This window comes from Leopardus geoffroyi, chromosome B2 (genome assembly GCF_018350155.1).
Source record: "Leopardus geoffroyi isolate Oge1 chromosome B2, O.geoffroyi_Oge1_pat1.0, whole genome shotgun sequence".
NCBI lineage: Eukaryota > Metazoa > Chordata > Mammalia > Carnivora > Felidae > Leopardus > Leopardus geoffroyi.
The window spans coordinates 97,854,053-97,866,725 of NC_059332.1; the positions used below are offsets into that span (position 1 = coordinate 97,854,053).

Sequence of the window (12,673 nt, forward strand, 5' to 3'; positions counted from 1 at the left end):
TAAAGCCAATCAGTCCAATATTGTCAAGAAAAACTTCAATAATGTGTATCTTTTAATTTTCTATTTAATATAATCACTTAGGTAAGATGTAAAACTTTGACTTTTATGGTTTTACTCTTTTTCCCTATTTTCCATAATAAGCAATATTACTTTTATAGTAAAGAGTATTTAAGGTGGGCAAATCTTTATTATTTCAATTTTTGCTTATGAGGTTGATATATTGTGGTTTTTAAGGCTTTTCTCCACAATGTTTATTGTTCTTTTGTGCCAATTTGGAAGGGAAAAGCCACAGTAGTAGCTTTATAAAGTTATTTTGCAGGATGCCTATTTTTCTGATGGTATTATTCGCAGTTGCTAAAAATATACACAATAGCTCTTGAGGAAAATGCTAACCGCTAGAATATGGTTTTTTGAGTAGTACATTTTTCTTTGCGAAGTCAAGGCCTTTCACTCATGCACATGCTCCCATGGGTATGTTAACCTCCCTCCACTTCCTCTCCAAATTTCCTAATTGCATTTTTAGATTGTATAATTGTATTTGTCCTTTGTATATGTAAATATACAAACTATTTTAAAATAAATTTCTTTTGGTAGCTGATTAATTTTATTCATTTCAAATGGATGGTGACAAGAGGTCACAGGTCTTGTAAATATCCCTGGAAATTAGGAAATTAGATCTTGCCCTTTTGACTAGATTCACTAACAGAGAAACTGCTTAGCTTTCACCCTCCTTCTGCAAAGTGTTTTGAAGAACTTAGCTTAAGTGAATAAAATCTGAAAATTTGAGGCTTATTTTTCTTTAAAAATATAAACGGAGTGTTAGTATTTTTCAGACAATTAAGAGCTAAAATCTAAGGGCTTTGGTTGTAGTTCTTTTGCTGCTGATTAGGTATTCCTTGGTGGTGATTAGTGAATGTACAAATGCAATCATTCGGTAGGGCTTAATCACTCATATGAGAGAGAAGTTAGTTACCCAGAAAGAGAAATTGAAGCTTGTGTAACTTCCATTAGTCCTTATTTTTTTAATAGAAAAAAAAAAAAGAAGGAAAATTTTGGCTAAATTAGGAGTATTGGGTCATGGAAGATAAATTGTGGTTTAAAAGAAATAGAGAACCTCGGTAAATATACTTACATGAACACATTGCAGTACTATTTATTATATTGCCTGCGGTACAGGTGGCTTATGAAAACCTGGCCCTTAAAACAGGACAGACTTCCTTCAGAGAGACAGAGAATGAAGTGCTACCTAAACAAGTTGTCTCCTCTTTGTACCGGATGGCTGAACCCCCACAATTGCAGGATGGGCAAGGAGAGGAAGTGTCTGTTTTCCTAAGTTTAGCACATTACTCAAAGTTGAGAAGCCATCTGAGGCAAGAGGAGAGTCCATGTATTTGACAATACCATATTCCTTTCTGGTTAGATGGGTTATGGGGCTTGAGTCCTGAGAGTGAGACCTGGGGAGTGGATTTGAGCAACTTGGAATGGCAAGTTAGGGATGTCTGTGTGGGGAGGCCAACTGGCTGCATGAGTCTAGCATTGTAGGGTGGTATGACTTTGTTAGGGTCAGGGCTTGTTCGCCATGGGTAGAGTTCAAAAGCTCAGCTTTGAAGACTTCCCCAGGGGAATACCTTCTTCTTGTGGACATAAAATAATCCCTAAACAAATTCACAATTGCTGACATATAAATCAAAATACTCCAGCCTTCTAGCTCAGATTTCTGGGTTATTCCTAAGGTGACCAGGACTGTCCTGGTGTTAGCACCCAAAGTCCTGCATCCAGAAAAGCCTATCAGTCTTGGGGAAGCCCCTCAGTCCCAGGGGGATTGTTGATTACCCTATCTTACTCTCTTGAGCCACTTAGCAGCTGCAGCATAGGAGGAGGAGAAATGTATTCTCATTACCACTGTGTACAATCTCTTGCCTATAGTGCTGATGATAAACAGCCCTCAGCTCTTGGATAGCAGTTCAACCCAGGATGCAATTTCAGAGAAGAAGAATGTTGCTACATTTCCAGCATGCCCAGATATGACTGTTGTGATTATCTACTGCTGTGTAACTAATGACTGAAAAACCTAGAGGCTTAAGATAATATTGCTTCATTATCTTTCCTGGTTTCTGTGGATCAGGGATTTGAGAAAAGCTCAGCTGGCAATTCTGGCTCCTTTAGTACCATAGTGACAACAACTGGAACAGCTGGATCAGACACCTCTGTCTTCCTGTCCTCTCAGGGTCTCTCCAGGTCGCGTCTCTGTATGGGCTGCTATAAGCTGTCTCTGGCATGCTTGCCTTCAGGTAGTTTGATGCTTACCTAGCAGGTCAGGGTTCCAGAGCAAGTGTCCCAGCTAACAAGGAAGAAGCTGCCTTGAAGGTCACATCAGATATTATTGCATAGCATCATCTTATCGTAGTCACAAGATTCAGGGGACGGGGAGCATAGCCCCCACTTCTTGATGGTTGGAATATCAACATTCCAATATTTTGGGATGGAGAGACAGTTGCAGCCATCTTTGGAAAATACAGTTTGCCACTATTACCTTGGCCCCCAAAAAGCAGTTTTTCACTAGTAAAAGCAATGAAGTTGTTAAAATATGATTTTTTCCTCATGAATTTTCATAGAGCAGTTTTCATTTTGGATGAAAACAAAAAGTTCAATGTGTAAATGTTTCTTGATTTGTTCTGAAAACCCTTGCTCACCATTGTTCTACTGGAGTGTGTGTGTGTGTGTGTGTGTGTGTGTGTGTGTGTGTGTATAAAATATATATTTGTCCCCTCTTCCCCCTTAAAAGAAAGCCAGTTGACCAAGATAGGTGTAGCAAAAGTTCATAAGCTTCTAGAGTAGGAGTTTCAGGGTGTGTGTGTGTGTGTGTGTGAGTGTGATGAGTTTCCATGCACATTTGCAACCTGGGGTAATGGAAAGGAAAGAATAGGGAGAATAGAAGAATGGGACTCAGGGTGAAGGAAGGTGTCTACTGGAAAGCACTCTAATGACATTGATGACTGGAAAGGGGACTAATAAGGGACAAGGGTGGTGGCAGTCATTTGGAAGTGAAGGTCAGGTATACATATAGCATCACTTTAATATGATCATTTGCTTTAAATTGTGGATAGTAATGTTCTGGCCCAACTCTCTCCCTTTGTGGTGCTGGAGACCCATGAGTTATTCTTTTTGATAGCCTGTAGCTCCTTATTTCCTGGTAACAGAAATTGGGATTTAAAAATTTTTAATGAGGGGCGCCTGGGTGGCTCAGTCGATCAAGTGTCTGATTTCAGCTAAGGTCATGATCCATGAGTTCAAGCCCCACGTTGGGCACTGTGCTGACAGCTCAGAGCCTGGAACCGGCTTCAGATTCTGTGTCTCCCTCTCTTCTCTCTCTGCCCCTTCCCATCTTGTGCACATGCTCTCTCTGTATCAAAAATAAATAACCTAAACAAATTTTTTAAATTAAAAAAAAAATAAAATTATAAAAAAATTTTAATTAAAAAATTATTTTTTTTAATGGAATGCAGTTATGTGGGGAGTTTGCTGATAGCACTGTTTTAGCAAACTTTCAGAAAGGCATGCTGCAAATCTTAACTTTCTTGAACTGATTTTTTGGGGGCTTGATATATACTTAATATTCAACTTTTATGAATCTTACATGACTTAAATTGTTTTGTCCTAAACTCATTGTTTTATTGAGGAAAAATTTTAAAAATTTTAAGAAAGGAAAAGGATAGCAGAGAGATCATAATTCTAAGGCACCACTTGTTTAAGAAGATATTTATGTGTTTGGATTGTAGGAATACTGTAAGACTGTCCAGCTAGATTCTGGGATAGATTACCGGAAAAGGGAACTTCCTGCTGCAGGAAAACTCTACTATCTGTAAGTTTCTTAAGTTCAATTTTATAAATTTATTATCTAATAATTAATCAGGAAAAGATGAGAAAAATAAGCAGGGTAATTATTAAAGCCTGAAAGGCTAGTTCTGAAGCCCGTGATTTTTAAAATAGAAAATGTTATAATGTTAACTTCTTTAAACTGTGTTTTTTGCCATCCACATTTGCATGATTTATAATGTGTGATTGGATGAAACCCTAATTAGTTTTTTGGGGAGGAATGATGACAGATGGTTAGGAAGTAATGAGAATCCTCTTATGAGACTCTGGTATTAAGAGAACATCTTTATTGTGTGAAAGTAATTAATTATTTGTGGATATCTCCTGACAAATGTGCCATTTCTTTTCCCCAAAAATTGTTGTTTTATTTTGTTGGACAATCTGTTTGTATTTATCATTGTTGATTGACTTCCATGCACAAATATGTAAAACATATATACACAAGTAAAATCAGGATATATTTTATCTTTTGAAAACTAAGACTTTCCTGAGTAGGGGCAATTTATAATAATAGATGCATTCAGCATGTGCTATTAATGCTGGGAAACAAATACTTGGTTTTATTTTTATCATTATTATTTTTTAATTTTTTTTAATGTTTATTTTTGAGACAGACAGAGACAGAGAATGAACAGGGGAGGGTCAGAGAGAGAGGGAGACACAGAATCCGAAGCAGGATCCAGGCTCTGAGCTGTCAGCACAGAGCCCGACGCGGGGCTTGAACCCACAGACTGTGAGATCATGACCTGAGCCGAAGTCGGACGCTTAACCGACTGAGCCACCCAGGTGCCCCACAAATACTTGATTTTAAAATGTCATTTGTGAGAACCCGAAAAGGGACAAGTGCTTTACAAACATAAACTGTTGTTTAGTGCAGGCCACCAGTGTTTGGCACACAGTGGGTTTTCAAAAAACAGATCTGTCTGAGGGCTAATTGTGATTTAACTCAAAGGCATGTTTCTCTTCATTTAAATTTTGATGACAATGTGTATATGAGAGGTTCAGAAAAGTTCTTGTCTCTGCCACCTTGTAAGCAGAAGTACTTTACTGTTTTTGAAGTAGAAATTAGCTGGAAAAATCACATAATTAAAATTGCATACTTTACAGTGTACCGAGGGGAACTATTTCAGTTTATTATTCAGATTCTGATGATTATTATAGGAGGTTCTTCATGTGCCCTTAAGTACTTTGTCTTTAAAGTACTTTATAATTTTTAAAAATTCTTACAGCACTTTTTTTCTGCTTTAACTTGGACCTTTTCCCCCCTCTGTTTCTTTCATGTTTGTGTTTTCTGGTTTTAAAATTTTTCTGATATTTGCAATCTTTCCCCAATTCCTTGCTATCTATTTCGTGATATTCCAGATTGTGTGGTACTTAGAAATTAGTATCGTATTATTCTCTGCATTCTTTTTCAAAGGAGGTAACCCTTGTTCCCTGTTTTCCTACAAAATGTATCCTTATGTGGAAGAATTAAAGCATTTTCCTAATGGGAAATTCCTTAGGTAAGAGTCTAAATCATGAAATTTGTTTATGCTAGAAAGGTCTTGGTGGAATTGACAGGAGGTGGAAAGCTGCTTTTATTTGGAGCATGGCCATTTTCTCTCTGACCTTCTCTCTAAGGCTGCCTCTTCCTTTTCCTGATAAAATACAGTTTTAACACAATGAAATTCAGGTTTGTACTTAAAACATACATTGGAGGAAAACAATATCTAACAACGTCTCAGAGTCCAGGAATGAAACTCTGGATCAACTTTCTTAAAAATATATAAATTCATTTAATCCTCAGGGAAGGTAGATTTTGTTCATGCATTTATTATCAAAAGGGCTTCACCATAATCTGATAGCCAAAAATAAAGAGTCTAGAGGCACACCTCACTCAGAGGGTAAGGCAGATATGTGTTCCTGAGGAGAATCAGGAATTAAAATCATCTCAGAAGTGGGAGAATAATATTAGATACCAAGACAGGGTGCTGGGAATGTAATTTATATTGTTTCACATGAGCCCTTATGTAGTGCTTCTTTCATGACAGAGTAAAAGAAAATTTCCTATGGTCATGTTAACATTTCTGATTTAATTAGGTTTCTTTTGATCTTGTTCCTTTTTGCTTTTAATTAAAAAAATTTTTTTTAAATGTTTATTTTTGAGAGACAGAGAGAGCATGAGTGGGGAAAGGGCAGAGAGAGACGGAGACACAGAATCCGAAGCAAGCTCTAGGCTCTGAGCCTGTCAACACAGAGCCTGACATGGGACTCGAACCCATAAGCTGTGAGATCATGACCTGAGCCAAAGTCAGATGCTCAACCACCTGAGCCACCCAGGCGTCCCACTTTTGATCTTGTTCTTATAGGGAAATTTATTAATTTCCCACATAACAGGTTTTTTTATTTTATTTTTTTATTATTTTTTTCTTTCTTTCTTTCTTTCCTTATTTTTTAATTTTATTTTTAATTTTTTAAAATTTACATCCAAATTAGTTCCCACATAGCAGGTTTTTAATGTACCATGCTATATATTGTCCTGTTATAGCATGTGTTTCTCTTTATTACCCTCTCTCTGAACATCTGGTACTCATTCCTATATATGCAAGTTCAGACTCCTCCTCTGTCAATCTCACTGGCCCCCCAACTGCCTAAAAAGAAAAACAGAATTCTAGCTTCCCTCCAGGGGAACACTAAGCACTGTCTCAGCATTGCATACAAGCAAAATCCTATATATCATTTTTAATTGAATAGAAATATTCATTAATTCAGTATTTTATTAGTCTAACTTTCAAAAAGCTGATTCAAAATGTCCTCAAACACAATCCAAATAATACCAAGAATTACCAGAGATTTTAAAAACTATCCCAAAAGTTGACATGGAACACTTTTTAATATATGTGTTTTTAAGTTTATTTTTTATTTATTTTGATAGAAATATAGAGAACAAGCGGGGGAGGGGCAGAGAGAGAGAGGGAGACAAAATACCAAGCAGGCCCCGCTCTGTCAGCGCAGATCCCATCGGGGGCTCAAAGTCACGAACCATGAGATCATGATCTGAGCTGAAACCAAGAGTCAGATGCTTAACGGACTGAGCCCCCCAGGCACCCCTGACATGGAACACTTTTTATGGTTCATAATATTGTCTGGGTTACACAAGAACTAATTCCTGTAAGACATTATGTGTTTGTATGTAATCTATTTCAGTTGTAGTTTTATATCACATTAAATGTAGAAATCTTCCAGTACCTTTATAAATAAGTTCCAGATGTTTTGGACCCATCCAAAGAAGTTTTTAATCTTCTATAAAATAAACTCAGAAACTTTAAATTTAGCAAGTTACAAATGATAGGAAGCTTGAGTCTAGATATATGAACTTTTGCAGAAATTAAAACACCGGTGGTTGTCCCAAGTTTTCATTCTGTGAGAATTGCATGCTTACCCCAGAGATGAGCACAAAGCCATTCTCTTCCTGGTTACTTGGTGGATTGGGCTCAATAGGAATCCCATGTGTGGAATATGGTCTGCCAAAATCCAAACAGGTCGACTAAGCTTTGGGCTTCCTGTTTGTATTTGGGTGGGGGCTTAGGCCAGTAATGTTTTTGAACTGCCTGGTATTTACCAAGGGTGGCCCTATCCCATGCCTTCCAGAGAGTTTTAGTGCTTCAGATTAGCTCTCTGCTTAGAAGCTAGTGACAGTGAGGTTATCATTTTTTATATGCAACGAGCATCTCTTTTCAGACAGGAAATACCACTGCCGAGGGGTACATGGGATGCTGCCCCAGGCTATTTTGCTGTCACTTCTGTGAGGAGTTAACGGTTTTTCATGGCTAGAGAAGGTCAGATCATGTTCGACTCCCTCATTCTTTCTCTCTTTTGCTTTTTTCATTCAGGAACTGAGTAGTATAGATTCTTTTTTCTAAGTCTGTTGAAGAAACTAGGGTTGGGAGTGGCGAGTGGGTTCCTATTCAAACATCGTATCTTTGTCACACTCACGTACAAACACCCCACCCCCAGCACAGAGGCCATGGCCTCAGTGGAAGACTCTAAACTGAACCAAAAGGGGTGGGGAGAAAGTAACAGGTCTGGAATTTGATTTTATCCTACTTAACGGCTAATACGTTTGCCTGGTATGGTTTCATGGATGCTGACAGAAGATACTAGAGGCCGGTTCAGAGACAAAGGATTTTACTGCCCTTGTCATAGAGAGCATGTTGTGTGTTGGTTAGTGCCCTCCTTGCCCTGTAGTCCCATTGTGGGGAGCATGGGGAATTTTGCCAAGGGCCCAGATAAATACCTGTTTAGGCAGTGAACTGTATTATAGTAGAGGAACTCTGAGCTTGGAGAACCTACCATGTTATAGCCAGAAGTAAGAAAGCCTGTTTTTGGTGTCAAGGGAGACATTGCCTCATTTAAGGTTTCTCATGCCAAACACAACCTTGAGAAATGTTCAGGGCCTCGCATTCTTGGTGTGCTTAGCAAAATGTGCAGGTGAATGAGAGACCCGTGGAGGACCATTTCTCCCAATAGGGGACATTAACCAGACCTTTAACCTTAAAGAAGCTAGGCTTTCTCCCTTCATTTCTTTTGGCTCCTATCCACCAAATCATCCACCACTTCTAGAAATTATATCTAACCACATTATTCACTTATTTAATATTTTAATTAAATTGTCTCAAAACCATCTCACTTTCATGTTTATGGGAGCTATGGATCACATTGAAATGATGAAAAATATGTTACAACTTTTAGGCAAAGCCCAAATATTCACATATTTTTTACCTGGCTTAATATAGTACATGTATTTATCTTTCTTTTGAACCTATTTCGCAAAGAAGTTTCTTCTTTTACCAATAGACATTTCATGACTCAAGTACTCTTAATCTCCCACTTGGGAAATATTTATCCCAAATAGAAAATAATTTTTGAGAATATATTTTGAACATTAAAAAAAAAAAAAAGAGTTTGCCACCCCAAACCACACAGCTTTAAGGTTACAGCTCTGTTTGAGGGAGAAGGGTCTGTGAAAACAAAGACTGGTGCTCACACATGTTAAAACGTACTTCCCTGCGATTAAAAACTTCATATTTCTTGCCTGTGATAGTCCCTACACACATTCTTCCCTCTACTGAGAAAACCAGATCAGTGAAAACTGAAAACATTTCTTAGCTCTGTTGTCATATCTTTTCATGCCTACAATTTTGGCAGAGAGCTCTCTTCTGTCTGGGAAGTTGCCACCTTCTACTTCACAGTCTCTAGGACATCCTGAGACCTTCTCCTCATTCCCCATCATTACCATTCCAGGTGTCTCTGTCCCGGACATTGGAATTTACAGTGTCAGTCTTAGTTTTTCTTACCAGGTTAGAGTACCAACCCAGTCATTTCCTGTTCCAATTCCCACTGAAGACCCTCTAAAACATCTGCCAATAGAAGCAATGTAAAAACTGTTAAGTCTAGCTCCTTTCCTTTTAGACGGTAATTTGTTTCAGTTTCATGTACCTGACTGCCCAGAGTCCCAATAGCAGGCTGTGTACATCCCTCTTTGAAACAGTTTTTCTCTCATCATCTGTAAGTTTTTATAGTCCAGTGCCAGATATGGGCCCACTGTATTCTTTTCCCTTTAGTTCCCTGAATACTCTTCACGTGTCTTTTAGAGTCTTCTACATTCATATTATTCCTACTTCTGACACTAGTTTTCATGGTGTCACAATGGAGTATTGATAGTATTGAAGGGAAAATACTACATAGTTCAAGAATATAACATTTGTTTAGTGGCAAAGGCTACAGAAACATATCCATGTGGTGATAGTTGCACAAAAACAGAGGATGACATAGCATATTCTCATTTGAAGTTGTAAGTTTTTCTGACACGTGAGGGCCCAGTAGCTGACAAGGACAAAGATCCCATCAGGTCGCCTTTGTCATTCTTGGGTTGGTAGGTTGTGGGGGGCGGTGGGAAGCAGGGAGGCTTACACCCTCCTGGTGAATCCTGACTGTTGTGGAGACTCTGGCTATTGTACAAGGCTGCTCACCAGGTACAGCGACCAAGTGCAAACTCTAGGATATGCCTGAATGTTCACTGTCAATCAGTGTGAATCAAAGCTCAGTTTCTAATCCTTCATCAAGACCAGACACTAGGCCTTCCCGAAATCTGTTCCTTAAAGGGTAAGGAACAGAATTTCTCCCTCTGGCAGTTAGAGAAACTACCTTCATGGGGTTAAGATTGTTGATGTGGCTAATCCTTAAGCCTGGGGAAGGGAAGATGGTTGGGACATTTTTGATGTTTACAGATTAAACTTTATTCCTTTGTAGCATGATAACACAGAACATATCGGTTTATACACTTATGAGGTCATCATATTCATGAACTAAAATATTTACAGATAGAATAATACAGTGTGTGGGATTTGCTTCAGAATAATCCAAGGTGAGAGAATTATGGGAGGGAAGTGGTTTAGATGAGACAACATTGGCTATGAGTTGAGTGGGTGATTGTTTATGTTGAGTTTATTATACTACTCTCTCTATATGTGTATATGTGTGAAATTTTCCATTATGAAGTTTTTTTTAAAAAAGATACAGAATCTTATCTTTTCTGATCATACTAGCAGGAATTTTATTAATTCTTTTGATTCTAAAGAAACAGCTTTTGTTATATTGATTTTCTCCATTGCTTTCTGTTTTCTATTTCATTGATTTTGGCACTTCTCTTTATTATTAATTTTATTCTGCTTAGTTTGGATTTAATTTGCTTTTCTTTTTCTAGTTTTTAAAGATAGAAATTTAAGTCCTTGATTTTAAAACTTTGTCCTTTTTTTTCAGTTTTTTATTATTTATTTTGAGAGTGAGAGAGAGTGTGCATATGCGCATGAGCGGGAGAGGGACGGAGAGAGAGGGAGAAAGAATCCTAAGCAGGCTCCACACTGTCAGCGCGGAGCCTTATGGAGGGCTTCATCTTATGAACCTTGAGATCATGACCAGAACCAAAAACAGGAGTTGACTGCTTAACCAACTGAGCCACCCAGGCACCCCCTGCTCTTTTTATATAGCATTTTAATGCTATAAATTTTCTTCTGAGTACTATATTAATTGCATGTCATACATTTCAGTATGTCCTGTTTTCCCTTGTGATTTATTCTTTGACCCATGGATTGTTTTAAAATGTGTTGTTTAGCTTTCAAACATTTGATGATTTTTCTATACATATGTTGATTGCCTTTTCTTTTCTTTGTTTTTCTCCTTCCCCTTTCTTTTTATTTTTTTAAAGTTTTTACTTAAATTCCAGTTAACATACAGTGTAATATTAGTTTCAGGTGTACAATATAGTGATTCAACACTTCATACAACATTTGGTGCTCCATTCTAACTAATTCTTTTTTGTTTTGTTTTTTGTTTCTTTTTGACTTATGTTTTTTAATTTATTAATTTTAAAAAGCAGTAAGAGCAATTAAAGTAGTTACTGTAATATATACTAAATAAAGCATCCACAAAGATGATAACATGAGGATTTTTTTTAATCCAAGTTAGTTAACATATATGTAACTATGATTTCAGAAATAGAATTTAGTGATTCATCGCTTACATTTAACACCCAGTACTCATCCCAACAAGTGCCCCCCTTAATGCCTCTCGTCCATTTATCCTATCCCATCCTCTCACACAACACCCCACCAGCAACCCTCGGTTTGTTCTCTGTATTTAAGAGTCTCTTATAGTTTGCCTCCCTCTCTTTTTTTTATCTTGTTTTTGCTTCCCTTCCCCCATGGTCATCTGTTTTGTTTCTTAAATTCCACATATGAGTGAAATCTTATGTTTGTCTTTCTCTGATTTATTTCGCTTAGCATATTACACTCTAGTTCCATCCACATTGTTGCAAATGGCAAGATTTCAGTCTTTTTGATTGCTGAGTAATATTCCAGTGTGTGTGTGTGTGTGTGTGTGTGTGTGTAGGTATTTATCCATTCATTAGTCTATGGACATTTGGGCTCTTTCTGTACTTTGGTTATTGTTGATAGTGCTACTATAAACACTGGGGTGCATATGCCCCTTCAAATCAACACTCCTGTATCCTTTGGATAAATACCTAGTAATGCAATTGCTGGGTCATAGGGTAGTTCTATTTTTACCTTTTTGAGGAAACTCCATACTGTTTTCCAGAGTGGCTGCACCAGTTTGCATTCCCACCAGCAGTTGATTGCCTATTCTATAAATCTTGCTCTGAAGTCTATGCTTAGTATCAGTGTAGCCACTTCAGCTTTTTAAAATTAGCATTTATGTGATCTATCTTTTCCCATCCTTGTCTTGGAACCTATCTGTCTCATTATACTTAAAATGGTTTCTTGTAAGCAATACATGGTAGGGAATTTATTTTTTATGTAATCTGACATTCTCTTTCTTTTTTTTTTTTAATGTTTATTTTTGAGAAAGAGAGAGCACAAGTGGGGCAGGGGCAGAGAGGGGGAGAGAGAGAGAGAGAGAGAGAGAGAGAGAGAGAGAGAGAGAATCCCAAGCAGGCTCCGTGCTGTCAGTGCAGAGCCCAATGTGGGGTTTGATCTCACAAACCTGTGAGATCATGATCTGAACCAAAACCGAAAGTCACATGCTTGACTGAGACACACAGGTGCCCTGACATTCTCTTCCTTTAATGAGGTTGTTTAAACCATTTACATTTAATGTGATTATTGCTATGGTTGGGTTTAAATATGCCATTTATTTTTTCTGTTCTTCCCATTTACCTCTTTTTCTGACTTGTTTTATTTTTAAGATTCCATTTTATATCTTATATTAGCTTGTTTTTTTTTGTGTGTGTGGTTGCTTC

The 12,673-nt window shown here is 37.6% G+C and overlaps 1 protein-coding gene across 2 annotated transcripts in view; it reads left to right on the forward strand.

The window, feature by feature from the left end:
• The window catches only part of AFG1L (AFG1 like ATPase), a 197,409-nt gene that overhangs the window by 135,089 nt on the left and 49,647 nt on the right, over positions 1 to 12,673 (forward strand). For both annotated transcript variants that reach the window (XM_045499208.1, XM_045499207.1), the window contains exon 9: positions 3,780 to 3,862. In XM_045499208.1, coding sequence (XP_045355164.1) covers positions 3,780 to 3,862 — 83 coding nt within the window. The remainder of the gene's footprint in view (positions 1 to 3,779; positions 3,863 to 12,673) is intronic.